Below are 16001 nucleotides of genomic sequence, written 5' to 3' on the forward strand. Positions count from 1 at the left end.
AAAAAAATGGATTCTCGCTCTCTCTCTCTTAATGGATCTGAATCTGGAGCAGTAATTTCCAAAGACAGCAAGGGAGGCACAGCCTTGGAGCTGGAAATGTGTCTTCCTCCCCCGGCTCCATGCCAGCTGCAGGACATCATTTAGCTTTTGATTCCAAATGGTACTGAAAGACCATACGGGACCTCAATGTTATAAAAAACTGAGTTGGGCTAAAACACAACAATCTAGATGCTAAAGTTTTGTGATTTTGAATTTGGATGCCTGGCGGTGATCAGGAACCACCAAAGGAAAGGTTGGTTTTCCTCCGGATGTGATCTGCCGCTAAGCTAAACGTCTGCCTTCTGAATACTTACCAAACACATGGCCAAATACACATTATTTCATAATCTTCAACAAGATTAGTTCCTGAATTCTTCCCTGAGACAGACTTTGATACCGAATTAATGTCCAAATTTTCTAGGTTAGTTTTGAATAGGCTTGAATTATACATACTCAAGAAATTGTTCTTATGTTTCATGTTTACATGTTTGAGTCTTAAAAACTGACTTAGTGGAAGAGTAGTTAGTGTCTCACCATAAAACACCTTGATAGATACTTTTAAAACCAATTCACATTTAGTCATTTTCTATAACTTTCCATAAAATGGCCAACAAAATGATAAAAATTTTATAAGCAATAAAAGGCTTAAAATAGGGCAATACAGTGCTAAATTCCCTTAAATAAAACTGTCAAAACCATGAGGCAAGTCATTAAGTTAAAATTAGATGAAGGACAATTTTTTTAATTTAAAGAATAGGAAAGTTAAGAAAGTAATTAAAACAGTACAAATGAAGAAAAGCCATTGAATTCTTCAATAAATATAAAGCTATAGTAAATAAAAAATTTAAATAGTAAATTTAAATAGAGTAAATGTATCCACAAAAAAATGTTAAAATGAGGTTACATTTGTGTGAGGCTCTGAAACTATGAAGTGTTTTGTAAATATTCTTCATTGACTTGGACTCATGACTTTTTGAGTTGAAAACTTAACTAAAACGCTCATTTACTTCACGGGTTTTCAGTGGTACCACAGAGAAGAGGGGGGCTCTGAAGCCTGCAGCTTAATTCCAATTTCTGTCAAGACATCTGTTTTCCTCCTGGGGATATCGGGGGAACCAGCCCCCAGTATTTCAACGTAGGTTCTTTTCTATTTTCCCTAAGCATCGGCCAGTCTGAGAAATAAAGGGAAAGAGTACAAAAGAGAGAAATTTTAAAGCTGGGTGTCCGGGGGAGACATCACATGTCAGCAGGTTCCGTGATGCCCCCTGAGCCCCAAAACCAGCAAGTTTTTATTAGCAATTTTCAAAGGGGAGGGAGTGTATGAATACGGTGTGGGTCACAGAGATCACATGCTTCACGGGCAATAAAATATCACAAGGCAAATGGGCAGGGCAAGGTCACAAGGCCAGGGCGAAACTAGAATTGCTGATGAAGTTTCAGCACAGTTCCACTGTGCATACATTGTCATTGATAACAGGGTTCAAGAGCAGAGAACCGGTCTGGCTAGAGTTCGCCAGGCTGGAATTTCCTAATACTAGCAAGCCTGGGGGCGCTGCAGGAGACCAGGGCGTGTTTCATCCCTATCTACAACTGCATAAGGCAGACAGCCCCAGAGCGGCCATTTTAGAGGCCCCCCATCCCCGCCGGGAATGCATTCTTTTCCCAGGGCTGTTAATTACTAATATTCCTTACTGGAGAAATAATTCACCGATATTTCTCTTACCCGTTTTTGGCAATAAGAGAAATATGGCTCTGTCCTGCCTGGCTCCCAGGCAGTCAGACCTAATGGTTATCTCCCTTGTTCCCTGAACATTGCTGTTATCCTGTTCTTTTTTCAAGATGCCCAGATTTCATATTGTTCAAACACACATGCTTTACGAACAATTTGTGCAGTTAACGCAACCATCACAGGGTCTTGAGGCAACATACATTCTCAGTTTAAGAAGATGATGGGATTAAGAGATTAAAGACAGGCATAGGAAATTATAAGAGTATTGATTGGGGAAGTGATACATGTCCATGAAATCTTCACAATTTATGTTCAGAGACTGCAATAAAGACAGGCATAAGAAATTATAAAAGTATTAATTTGGAGAACTAACAAATGTCCATGAAATCTTCACAATTTATGTTCTTCTGTCACGGCTTCAGCCGGTCCCTCCGTTCAGGGTCCCTGACTTCCCGCAATAGGGGGATATTTTAGCATCTTCTTCCGAGGCCTTGTCTGGCATTTCAAGAGTCTTTCTTCATTATTATGGTAGGGACTTTCATCCATCTTTCTATTCCTGACAGTCTCTTCAGCTTTGGGCAATTCATGTATTATTTTTTCAATAACTGGCTGGGCACAGTAGCTCAGGCCTGTAATTCCAGCAATTTGGGAGGCCAAGGCAAGCAGATCACTTGACCCCAGCGGTTCGAGACCAGCATGGCCAACATGGTGAAACCCCGTCTCTACTAAAAATACCAAAAAAAACAAAAAAAAAAATAGCTGGGTGTAGTGGTGCACACCTGTGGTCCCAGCTTCTCGGGAGGCTGAGGCAGGAGGGTGGCTTAAACCCAGAAGGCAGAGGTCGCAGTGAGATTGCACCACTGCACTCCAGCTTGGGTGACAGAGCGAGACTCCATCTCAAAATAATAATAATCATCATCATCTTCTACCTTTTTTTCTCATTCTTTAACTTCAATTAAATAAATATTAATATCTAGTAAAATATTCATAAATCACTCTATTTTTGTAACACATTCACTTCAAGCTAAAAGCAGTGTAAGGATACACCAATATCTAGACATTCCTCTAATCCAAATTGCTTAGGAATATGTGCCAACAATAGCTTGGAAATCGAGCAACCATGTTTTAAGAAAATAAATGGCAATAAGAACAAATGCATTCTTTTCTTTTGTTTCTTCCTAGGCAAGCTAAAAAAAAAAAAAAAAAAAAAAAAAAAAAAACCACGTAGATCCCACAGGTGAGTTATTTCAAAGTTAATGTCTGACACCCGGCACACACAGTCTTTAATCAAACAGCCAATGCTATTCTCATTGGCTTCATTAAGTCCGGGAAGAATCCAGGAGATGCCAAAGATACAAAAACATGACCATACACAGTACCAACCTTTTAGAAACCATCACAGCCTTTTCTGATGGTCCAGGATGCACGAGACCTCCAAGTCCAGGCTCTCATCCCACTTGTGGGTAGGTAAAGGCAGCTGAGCAACAGGTCTCTCGCAGGACACGAGAGAGAGAGAGAGAGAGAGAGAGAGAGAGAGAGAGAACAGCAGGGCGCCCCTCCCCTCCTCTAGGACCAGGGGAGCTTGGACACAGCTGAATATTTGAAGTCTCATATCAACAAATCAGCGTGACAAGAATGAAACACTGCTAGCTCTGACTCTGTCAGGCCCTTGAGAGGGTGAGATGCGAGGAATGCGGAGCGGGGGGCAGCCCCGTCACCCACCCATCCCCGCACCCACAAGCCACTCTGGAAGGGCTAAGAGAAGTCACGCTAGGACTCCTTCAGCAAAGGCAAAAGGCAGAGAGAGCCACGATTCTGTCAAAACAGAGCATGTACGGATGTTTAACTCAAACGGAATCCACATTATAACTGTGCATTTACTGCATGCTTCCAGAAGCAGTGAAGTTAGTAACTATTTCAACTGGTGCTTGCTGCTAGAAGCATCATCACAACAGCTCTCCACAGAAATGACTTATGTTCATGACTCTGTAGCTGGATCTGAGCACAGAATCTAAGTCAATGCCTCACACCGCGTGTGATTAGGAACCGGGGAAACACTGACACTTGCCTTACGGGCTGTTTTTATACATAATCATTCAACGCAGTTCACCAAATATTGACTTAAGACTTAATTCCACCAGGCGCCAGGATAAGGCTCCTCGGGGAATAAAAAGCCGGAAACTCTCACGTTTGCACAAGCTTTGCAATAAGCCCAGACGGTCTGGCACAACAAACGCTAAGCGTGTGGGTCCAGACTATCACCCCATGGGCAGAGAAGGGGCCCGCTAACACCACGCGCTGCGGGGGCGCAGGGGAGAGGCGGGAACCCGTGGAGGGAGGCAGCGGCGCAGGGAGCAGGACTGGAGGGAGGCGGGTCCCTGTGGAGCGCAGCAGGAGGAAGGCAGCGCGCGGGGAGCGCCCGGGCGGCCCAGGCGAGGCAGGACGCAGCGCCGACCGGACCCAGGGCTGAAGTCGGCAGAACTGGGGCCAGTGCCCGCCGCGCCAGGGGGAGCACGCCAGGCCCGCGGGGCCCCAGCCGAGGCCGTAGTAGGTGGAATTCGGGGCGGCCACGGAGGAATCGGGGGCGAGGCGCGGAGAGGCCCCGGGTGCAGCGGTCCCGCCCCGAGAACGGAGCGCGCGGAACCGGCGCAGGTCTCCGAGGCTTCCAGCCGAGACGGCACCCAGGTTTCCCGAGCAGGGTCTGAGGCTCCAAGGACATCCCGGCGGCGAGAAGGGGCCGAGAGACCTGCCCGGGTCCCGAGCCCCGACCGCATCCCCAGCTCCCGCCGAGGCCCTGGAAAGGCGGGGGAGACGCGGGGCGGCGCGCGGTTAAATTCCTCAGGCACCCAATGCAGTTCCCGGCTGCAAAAACACGGGAGACAGGAGAGGAGGGAGGGTCTGCAACCCAGGCGGAGCAAGTGCGTCCTCAAGGCCGTGGCGCAGGACACGGCAAGGCCCCTGAGCCACCCACGCAGGTTTCCCGACGTTCTCGCAGAACAGGTAAAGCAGGACCCCGGCCCCAGTTCCGCCCCGCCCCGGCCCTTCCCCCGCCCCGCCCCGGTCCACCCCACCTCGGCGCCATCCCGCTCCACGCTTAGCCCCACCCCGCCCCCGGCCCCTCCGCAGGCTCCGCAGACTCCCAGGCTCCGCTTCCCTCCGGGTTTCCTTAGCGCTGCGCCCATTCTGTAGGCCAGGCTCACATAGGAGCCTCCCCAGCTAGGGTCAGCTCCTACAACGCCACGGCCCTCCTGGCGCTCTTCCCTTTCTTAGGCCTGAGCACACCGCCCAACACAAGCGTTTAAAAAGCATTTGATTCAGTGAATTACTTGGTAAACCCTGATTACTCAGTGTACTTGCAAAAAGGAAAAGATGTAGCTCAGAAAACAAGCCATTTTAAGAATCTAATCTAAGAAGAATGAGTTAAGCAGCTGAGAAGTGGGGAAAGGTGGTAACTACCAGAAACTGGAGGTCAAAGAAAACAACTGCTACTGAATAAAAACAAAGAAAAGCTGAAATCTGAGCTTCCTGGTGGCAAAAGCAAAAAGGGTATCGATGGGAAATCTCTCTCTTATCCAACAAGAAGTACACGAGTTCATAAGAACAAAATATTTTTCTAGCGCTGAACTCTAAAGGGAATACCTTTCACCTGGATTTTTACATAACTGCTAGTCACCGCACAGTGAATAAGGAACAAGATTTTAAATGACAGTTTTACAAAAACAAGGAAAAAAGGCCAACACTCTCCAGGTCTTTTGATTAATCTGCAATAAAAGATGAATATAAAAAGTGAAACTCCAAGATGATATTTTCCCAGAGAGGTACACTCATATAAACTAGGTGAAGAGCTCACGTATGATCTTTTTTTTCTTTTTTTTGAGAATTCTCGCTCTGTTGCCCAGGCTGGAGTGCAGTGGTATGATCTCGGCTCACCACGGCCTCCGCCTCCCCAGTTCAAGCGATTCTCAGGCCTCAGCCTCTCGAGTAGCTGGGATTACAGGTACATGCCACCACACCTGGCTAATTTTTGTATTTTAGTAGAGACAGGGTTTCGCCATGTTGGCCAGGCTGTTCTCAAACTCCTGACCGCAGGTGTTCTGCCTGCCTTGGCCTCCCAAAGTGCTGGGATTACAGGCGTGAGCCACTGCGCCTGGCCTCACCTATGATCTTGACTTGATGTAAGGTAAGCATTTCCAAAACCTAATGGACTGATCAATTCCTGTGTTCCCTGAACGAGGCTTTCAGATGCTGGCGGTGCCCCCACACCCCTTGTCTCCTCCTGGAGGTGTCTGGCAGGAGCAGGAAGGTGCACCACCACGCAACCTGCCAGCACTGTGTGCCACTGGAAAACCCAGGGAAGAGGCATGTTGGGGGCACTGCAGACATTTTCTTCTAAAAATTACATGGCTGGACTTGTTTCTGGCACAGTGGCATAGGGACACACTGTCGTGCTGCTGGGAAGCTGCCCAGCGTCCCCACAGTGGTCAGCTGGGTCCAGAGTCCTGTAATGTGGTCTACACAGGAGAAGACGGACGTAAGCGATATTTTGAGGACAACGTGCTTATCCCAGCTGCCCGGAGGAATGTCCACATCACTGTAATAGACTCTGTAACTTCATGTAGGGCAGTGTTCCTACGACGCGCCAGGACCGTGAGCAGAAGAGTGTCCTGCCAGATAAGTGAGTTCGCCTGCTAAATGTGGTTGTGGAGCATTTTCCATGGAGACTCTGCCAAAAAGGACAACTTTCTTCTGGCACAATCTATAGTGGGTTGTTCTGTCACTAACAGGCCAGAGGTTTACTGGCTTCTGGAGAGCAAGACGCAACCCCACGTCAACAAGAGGAGGAGTACGTGCATGTTTCTGTCTAGACCCAAGACCCATTAACCCAGGTGGCAGAGGTCCCAGAACCACATCCAACACAATGCCATTCAAGACTTCCCACAGCCCGTCTCCTTCCACCTGTTCCTGACAAGCTGTGAGCCCAAAAGCACCCAGAGTCTGTGCTTGTCACATTCAGAGAAAAGAACACAGACAAGACAGACTGAGACAAACTGCTGGTACTTAGGTCTTCCTGTCCTGCCTTTTGGGCACAGGCCTGCCTGTCTTCATAAAAAATACACACAGGCCCTAATTGATATGGTCAGTGAGCACTAAATCTCCATTTATCACAAGGCAGTAACCAGGTACCCAGGACAAGACAAAGGGCAGGCCCTCAGCCTGACGGAACCGGGACCGGCAGACCCAAGGGCACAGCAAGTGCCGCTGCGGGGGCCTAGATGGCCTCCGGGAGGGTGGAAACCAAGTCTCAGAGACCGGGCAGCCAGGAGGGGCCAGACTGAGGGCTAAGCACCAGGTATGCCACCCCTGCCTGGGCGACAAGGCCCTGGGCGGCCGATCCAAGTTGCTGCGGGGATGCCCTGGCGCAGAGCAGGGCTGCGCAAGGTCCTGAGTGTGAATGCCCAGGGGGCCTGGTGCCAGGCACAGCAAAGGCAAAAACAAACAGCACTTTCCTCTGCAGCTTCCTGGGAGTTGACGTGTGGGACCCACGTTTTCAAAATGAAAGCCAGTGACCTGAGTGCTTCCAAGAGAGACCACGACAACAATGTTGGCCGTTATTTTTCCAGCTCCAGTTCTCACCTCTGTGCTTAAAACTGCAACCAAAAAAGCTCAAAGGCTCTTCCTTCTTGTGTGCCGTGTTCCCACACTGACCTTGGAGGGTCAGAGAGAGAGGGGTCCCATCCTTGCTTCTCCCGGCCTCTGGCTCCTGAGGGCCCTGGAGGCTCCATCGGCTCTGCAGCTGCAAGGCTGTGCTTGGGGCTTACTCTGGGCATTTTCTCTTTCATTTTGAAGAACAAAGGTAGGAAACACAATTAGAGGGTGGGCTTTGCTGCCTTTTTCCCAACTTTACCATTTCAAGTCACTGGCGCCAGGCGATCCTAACAGCCTGCCTGGAGGAGGTGTCAAGGGGGCCTGGGCAACAGGAAAGGAGTGACTCCTCAAGGGCTCCTGGACACGTGTCCTCAAGAAGCAGCTTGTGAAGAGAAATGCCTGTCTATGTGGTGCAAGTATCTTTCCACTTCCCGTAAGAACACTGCTCTAGCTCAGTCCTGACACGTCTGGGAAGCAGTGTTGGCTCATGGCCAAGTGAGCCTTCTACCCTGGGGTCCAGCACAGGCCTGTCCTGGGAACATGAGCAGCATGGACAACGGGGTACAACAGGGCGAGAGAGCCAACCGCGGACAACAGGAAGGGCGTGAGTGAGGGCCAACGCACTTCCTTCTTGAACAGATGAAGTACGCAATGAAGCAGATTCACCCAGAGTAATTTATCTTCACAAGAACACACATTTTCTAGTTAAATAATCTATTTATCTAATAATTGTGTTTCAAAGATTTTCAACCGGGCTTGAAAGGATGAATCCATTATTCCCTAGTTATCTCATTTTTGTTTTTATGGTTTCTGATCCTTTAATTTAGGAAGCCAGAAAGACAAAAGCAGTCAAAAACCACATTTTGTTGATATTCAAATTAATTAATGTTTATAGTATAGAGTTTCTTAGTTTATATTGTTACAAATCATCTAGGTACAACTTTTATTTGAAAACTCTAAATTCGTCTTGTGCACCTTGAAAAAGATCAACGTGAAGTGAAAAACAACTATTTCCCTTTTAAGATAAAAAGTATATGGGCAACTTCAGCTTTTCCATGCTCAACAGTAAACCGTATTAAGAGAATATTGTATATTCTTTCATTCGTACAACATGCAACAACAATAGCAATTACAATAATATTTTCCAAAAGAGATTCGAAATAAGGTATTTCTTTGATTACAGATTTGATGTACAATGTCAGAAATTCTGAAAAACTTGGAAAATCAAGAAAATAATATTTTGCTAAACCAAGACAAGTACTGTTAACAATTATTTAATGGTATTTAATATGTATTTAGTTCCAGGGTACTCCTAAAGCATTAACAAACATGGGCTGTAGTCATATTCCGACTTTCAATCTCCCCCATAGGAAGTCTTTTTTCCTGTCATTATAAGTTTTTTTAAGCATCACTTTTCATGGCTGTAAAATACATAGGTACACCATGTGGTTCATTATACAGTATAACAACATGCTCACCCACCCCCCAAGTATGAATTTAGATAAAGGTATTACAATACCAGAAAATTGGGAAATAAGAGCTTATCTGCAAAGATGTCCACCTTTCCTCCCACCCAGCATTTTACCTTCTGTGTCATCCCCACTGGAGGCGTTCTCGGGGCTCCCACAGCTGCTGGGCTCCAGCCAACAGGGGACGTAGCCCTCAGGAGGCCCGCTGGCGGTGTAGAGCCGTCGGGCAGTAGGGGTCTCAGAGCCAGCGTCTGCAACACAGGAGGAAAATAACAGGAACTGGTAAATATCACAAAATGCAGTCATTTATTTGCCTTGATTACATCAGCATTGTTTCTCTAAATTCATTCAAGACATGAAATCAAAGAGCTCAATAAAACCTAACCACTGTCATAAATACTGATTTTAATATGTCAAGTATTGTGCCAGAAAAGCAAGTCAGCTACACACCCAGCCAAGAAAAAGGAACTGCCCATGATTATTTGAATTCACATTAAATTACTTATTATGTAAACTTCTGGGTTTTTGTAACACAATACAAAAACATAACTAATTCATGAGTATAAAGCAGCAAAATGTAAACAGTTTGCATGACACACCCTTTATCATCATACCAGGAGTCCCTGGGGATTTCAGTGCACAGACTTCTGGGTCTTTTTTTCCACACGTGCTAACAACATGTGTACACTGTGGTTGTGTGCACACACAGCCACACACACAACAGACACACATGCAGACACACAAACATCCAGAAAACACACAGAGACAACACACACAGATACAAACAGACACAGAGATACCATGCACAGCCACAGACCACACACACACAGGACAACAAACACACAGACACAGACATGTACAGAGACACACAGATACACAAATACAGAAGCACACAGACACACATATATCTTCAGGAGATCGTGTCACATACTTTATTATTATACACATATAAGTTATACATTTGTATCTTACATGTAAAATATAATTTAGTGAATACAGTGTGTTAAAATGACATATTGTAACTTAAATCTGCATACTTTTAACGGCTACATCATATCCCATGCGATGGAATTATAACCAGGACTTAACCAGTTTCTTCAATGGCCATGTGGAGCAGACCAGAGGTCGTCGCTACTGCAGACGGCTGCTGGAACCTCCCTGCTGTGTGCTCCTCTACCAGAGGTCGTTACCACCGTGGACGGCTGCTGGGACCTCCCTGCTGTGTGCCCCTCTACCAGAGGTCATCACCACCGTGGACGGCGACTGGAACCTCCCTGCTGTGTGCCCCTCTGCGCACGGGACCTCCCCTGCTGTGTGCCCCCTACCAGAGGTCATCACCACCATGGACGGCGGCTGGAACCTCCCTGCTGTGTGCCCCTCTACCAGAGGTCATCACCACTGTGGACGGCGGCTGGAACCTCCCTGCTGTGTGCCCCTCTGTGCACGGGACCTCCCCTGCTGTGTGCCCCTCTACCAGAGGTCAACACCACCGTGGATGGCTGCTGGGACCTCCCCTGCTGCATGCCCCTCTGTGCACGTGGCTGTTTGGTTCCTGCACAGGGATCTGCTGGTTTAGGGGGCAGGTGCTTTTGCCCGCTTTTCATGCACACTGTCTGGAAGGCAGCAGGGCCACTTCCTCTCAAACTGTCCGACACTGGGCAGCCTCTGTCAGTTTAGTCTTCCTTTTTTCATGCAGAATATGGCAGTGATGCTCTTGCAGGTGACAAACACAAGTGGACATCCCAGCTGGGCTTTTACCAAATGATGTGCATTTGATTTTGAAAACAACGACAGATATTGAGCAAAATCACTACCACACAGAACAGAATGTAGCTGTAGAAACCTTGAAGCCTTTTCAGGTTCCACTGTAGTCAATACACTTTGCTCTCTAGAGGGTAGGGTGCCGGAATCCTAGTTCTTAAATGAATCTGATTCACCGTAGCTGATTAATTACTATGTCATTCCCTGCCGGAGCCAAGAGCAGATGGAGATGGCTTCTAAGTACGCTGTCCCCTATTGGGTAAATCAACATTTGATCATTTTTCACAGAATATTTTTGGAAGCTTTTAATCAGCTAAATCTTTCTTAGTAAGAAAGTTAAACAGAACTTAGAAATGTCATTGTTCACTTAATCATTAGGATGGACACGGGAGGGATAAGGAAACACTCAATGACTCATGCAGAGAAAACAAGGATGCAGCTAAGAGGATGGGTCCAAAACACACCGCGCCAGGGAGACAGTTCCTGTCTGTAGGGTGACCGCGGGCCGGGGCTGCACTTCTAAGCCGCAAGTGGCACCTCCTGCGACAGTCACAGGCACCAGGCAGACAGGAGCACCACGAGGGGCCTCATGGCTTGCTCGTATGTGAATCACGGTGACCATGTAACCCATAATACCTTCTGGTTCTGACTTTTTATATTCTTTTGGGTAATGTATGGTTTACTGTGAGGACACTTACGCCTTGCACAAGTTGGACTTTACATGTCTTGATCAGGTGCAAAGAAGAGACCGGTTACACTTTATGGGGTGGGCAGCAGTGAGAGTTCCCTGTCCCATCATCTCCTCTGCCGGACGCACAGAGAATGCAGCGTCTGTGAGCACAGCTGCCCTGGACCTGGCATCTAAGAGTCAGGGTCAGAGAGGGGCGGTCAGAAACCCACCTCCCTGCTGGACAAGTCACAAGCACCAACATCCCTCGGGAAAGGCAGAGGAGCGTGGTGGCTCGGAGCCCTGGGGTGACAGGCGGTTGGCTGCCCTGTGGGTTTCACCAGTGTCACCTCTTCGCAGGTGTCATTGAACCTGGCTCCTTTCTCCCCGTCAGGTTCCCCTCGGCTCCTCTGGGCTGCTCCTGGCAGCCAACAGCTATGGAGGGGCTCACAGCCAGCCCCTGGCCCACTTCAGGTGAGCACTGGGTACCACCCAGCCCTGTGCGGAAGGGACCCTCATCCGTTCCCTCCTGGCTCTCCCACCATCTTTCAAAGCTCTGCCTCCCTCTCCCCACAGCCCTTGCCCTTGCTTCACCAGGAAAATAAAGAAATCAGAGAAGACTGCCACAGGTACCTGCCCACCATGACGGCTGTGAGCAGAACCTGCATCTGACACAGATCCTTTCGCCGCTCACCTGGCAGAGGCCAGCCATCCCTGCCTCTGAGAGAGCACAGCAGCTCCCGCCTCCCTCCCTCCCTCTCCTCTCCTTCCTCCCCATCAGCCTGCACCTGTGCTCACTACTCTCACCCTCCCTTCCTCTCCTTCCTCCCCATCAGCCTGCACTCGCTCCTCTCACCCTCCCTCCCTCTCCTTCCTCCCCATCAGCCTGCACTCGCTCCTCTTACCCTCCACTCCTTCCTCCCCATCAGCCTGCGCTCGCTCCTCACCCTCCCTCCCTCTCCTTCCTCCCCATCAGCCTGCACTCGCTCCTCTTACCCTCCTCTCCTTCCTCCCCATCAGCCTGCGCTCGCTCCTCTTACTCTCCCTCCCTCTCCTTCCTCCCCATCAGCCTGCGCTCGCTCCTCACCCTCCCTCCCTCTCCTTCCTCCCCATCAGCCTGCACTCGCTCCTCTTACCCTCCACTCCTTCCTCCCCATCAGCCTGCGCTCGCTCCTCTTACCCTCCACTCCTTCCTCCCCATCAGCCTGCGCTCGCTCCTCACCCTCCCTCCCACTCCTTCCTCCCCATCAGCCTGCACTCGCTCCTCTTACCCTCCACTCCTTCCTCCCCATCAGCCTGCGCTCGCTCCTCACCCTCCCTCCCTCTCCTTCCTCCCCATCAGCCTGCACTCGCTCCTCTTACCCTCCACTCCTTCCTCCCCATCAGCCTGCGCTCGCTCCTCTTACCCTCCACTCCTTCCTCCCCATCAGCCTGCACTCGCTCCTCTTACCCTCCACTCCTTCCTCCCCATCAGCCTGCGCTCGCTCCTCACACCCTCCCTCCCTCTCCTTCCTCCCCATCAGCCTGCACTCGCTCCTCTTACCCTCCACTCCTTCCTCCCCATCAGCCTGCGCTCGCTCCTCACACCCTCCCTCCCTCTCCTTCCTCCCCATCAGCCTGCACTCGCTCCTCTTACCCTCCACTCCTTCCTCCCCATCAGCCTGCGCTCGCTCCTCACACCCTCCCTCCCTCTCCTTCCTCCCCATCAGCCTGCACTCGCTCCTCTTACCCTCCACTCCTTCCTCCCCATCAGCCTGCGCTCGCTCCTCACACCCTCCCTCCCTCTCCTTCCTCCCCATCAGCCTGCGCTCGCTCCTCACACCCTCCCTCCCTCTCCTTCCTCCCCATCAGCCTGCACCTGTGCTTGCTCCTTTTACCCTCCACTCCGCTCCTTCCTTTTGGAGCCCTCGGTGGGGATCTCCTGTCCTCACGGTGACTTCCCTCCCAGGAGGCAGCTGGCCTTACCACTTGCTGCATGTGGTAGCAGGACTCTCTGTGTATACACAGATGGACACATATTCTTCTTTCCTCTGTCTTTGAAATGAATCCAGCAGGGAACTCTCGTGTCCTCTTGCTTTTCACCCATGGCTTGTCTTGGTGCTGAGGCTCCCGTCCCTCCTGACAGCTGCAAATGGCCCCAGGGGACAAGGCGGACACCACTCACTCTCCAGCCTCCTGCCAGCGCAGGCACAGGCTTGGCCTTGTCTCTTCTCTGAACAGTGATGGAGAAGCCTGTGCAACGCCGACCCCAGGAGCAACTGAATCGGCAGGAAAAAGTGCTGGAGGCAAAACCAGGGCCCACGATGCAACTCCATCATCCTGCTGCATGCCCACACCTCAGGGGTGCTGCCAGGGTGCCCAGAAAGAAGCTTGGCTCAGACTCCCAGTGACAGGCCTGCAGGTCCCCAGCCCCAGGCGACCCCTCCTCCTGCCTCCCTGTCAAATCGTCCCCTCACCTGGCAGGAGCTGGAGGCCTGTGAGTGGGTGAGGGGTCAGGGCAGGTTCTACCAGCTCTTTGCCATTTCAGTCTCCCTGCCTCTGCCCACCCCGCACAGTCCTTGCGGAAGCCACACAGCCCCCGCCCCCCGCCCCCTCAGCCACCCACACAGGCGCCCCTCTCAGGAGGGGAGGGACTTCAGCTGTCAGCACAGCAGGTTTTCCCTGAGCAGATTCGGGACATGCAGCAGCAGCACGTGGGTCTGAGAGACAGAGCAGAGTGGGTGATAGGTGTGGGGTGACCTGGGCTTGAGCCCCTGGGAGAGGCCATCCCTGAGACGAGGAGTGTAGGGACCAGGAGCTTTGTTGTGGGGAATGAGGCAGCTGCCTGATGGGCTACAAGGGACAAAAATCCCTGCGTTTGGGGCTGGGCCCAGCTTGGAGAGCTCACGGTGGCCACAGATGTGTACCTGTGACATGGAGCCCTCGGACCTGGGAGTGGGTGTAGACAGGAGGAGGTGGAGGCATGAGCTCTGCCCCCGCGGCCTGCCCCCGTGCAGGGGTTGTGGATCTGAGTCAATTTAACATGCAGCCAAAGACAGAACACTTTAATATTTTAATGCGTCCTGTAATCTACCCTCCAGAAAGGCCATCCTAAATCATATTCCTTTTTTTTTTTTTTTTTTGAGATGGAGTCTCACTCTGTCGCCCAGGCTGGAATGCAGCGGCTCGATCTCCGCTCACTGCAACTTCTGCCTGCCAGGTTCCAGCGATTCTCATTCCTCAGCCTCCCAAGTACCTGGGACTACAGGTGTGCACCACCACGCCCAGATAATTTTTGTACTTTTAGTAGAGACGGGGTTTCACCATGTTACCCAAGGTCGTCTTGAACTCCTGACCTCAAGTGATCCGCCTGCCTCGGCCTCCTAAAGTACTGGGATTACAGGTATGAGCCACCGCGCCAGCCCTGAATTACATTTCTGCCAGCAATTTATGAGTATTCATTTTCCTCAATTCTCAATGACAAGGTGGTCATTGAAAAATTACACACTTCTGAAAAATATTTTTAATTCTTTTAGAGACAGGGTCTCACTCTGTTGCAGAGGTTAGAATGCAATGGTGCGATCATGGCTCACTGTCTCCTTGAGCTCCTGGGCTCAAGCAATCCTCCCTCCTTGGTCTCCTAAAGTGTCAGGATTACAGGCGTGAGCCACTGTGTTTGGCCTGAAAAGTCTTTTGTCCATTTTGCTGGAAAAAGTACTGGAGGCAAAACCAGGGCCCACGGTGCACCTCCGTCCTCCTCACGTAGGATGCCACAAAGTAGCATCCTATGGTTGTCTCTGTGAGTTTTTTTTTTTTTTTTTTAAACCACGGAGGCTCTCCAGGATCATCTTGCAGGGGAACTGCGAGTGCCAAGCACAACTGCTGTGCGTGCTCCAAAGTCTCGGCTCAGCTGTGGTGGGAGGCTCAGTGGAGACCAGGAGCTCAGGGCCATGGGTGCCAGGACCATGCCTGGAAAGAGCACCGCACTCCGGCCTGCGCAACACAGGGAAACCCTGTGTCAAAAAACCCCCCAAACCCACTAAATATCAGCTCAGAAACTCCCCGCGCATTTGGCTCCATTCTACAATATGGTCACAGTTACCCTGATATGAGATGTGTAAGGCTGGTTATCATCAGGAACGAAAGAAAACGGTATTTCCCACCTGCATGGATAACTGGCAAAATGCTACCGGGGGGAGCAGCAGCCCCACCAGAGGGCTGGACAGAAGAGTGGATGCCACCCCCGATCGCTGTCCCAGTGGCCTTCTTCTCTCCTGGTACCACGACATTTCAAGTAATTAGATATGAACGCGTGGCCACAATCACAGCAACTTCAAGTGAAATCAGTGTAAAATCCAAGGACAAGCACGAGCACAACAATGCTGCCTGGTATCTCCGCTGGGCGCCGCACCCAGACCCTCCCCACCCCTCAGGGTGATGGCGACTCACAAAAGCAGGCGTTCCAGAGAAGGAGGACGGCTTCACTTCCCTCCTATTTTCATCATATTTAAACAAGCTCCAGCATCCAAGATCTCAACACGCGTGTGAAAGCACACACACGAGCACGTAGACACAGACCCGCACACGCGCACAGACTCACACAGCCGCACAGACCCTCACAGGCGCACAGACCCGCACACGTGCACAGATCCGCACAGGCGCACAGACCCGCACAGGTACACAGACCCGCACACGCGCACAGACCCGCACA

At 50.4% G+C, this 16001-nt stretch overlaps 1 protein-coding gene across 6 annotated transcripts in view; it reads right to left on the minus strand.

Annotated features, from left to right (window-relative positions):
• ERICH1 (glutamate rich 1) overlaps nucleotides 1–16001 on the minus strand; it is a 63813-nt gene that overhangs the window by 16967 nt on the left and 30845 nt on the right. For all 6 annotated transcript variants that reach the window (XM_004046567.5, XM_063709012.1, XM_063709011.1 and 3 more), the window contains one exon: nucleotides 9000–9134. In XM_004046567.5, coding sequence (XP_004046615.4) covers nucleotides 9000–9134 — 135 coding nt within the window. The remainder of the gene's footprint in view (nucleotides 1–8999; nucleotides 9135–16001) is intronic.

The sequence above is a fragment of the Gorilla gorilla genome, chromosome 7 (assembly GCF_029281585.2).
Source record: "Gorilla gorilla gorilla isolate KB3781 chromosome 7, NHGRI_mGorGor1-v2.1_pri, whole genome shotgun sequence".
Classification (NCBI taxonomy): Eukaryota; Metazoa; Chordata; class Mammalia; order Primates; family Hominidae; genus Gorilla; species Gorilla gorilla.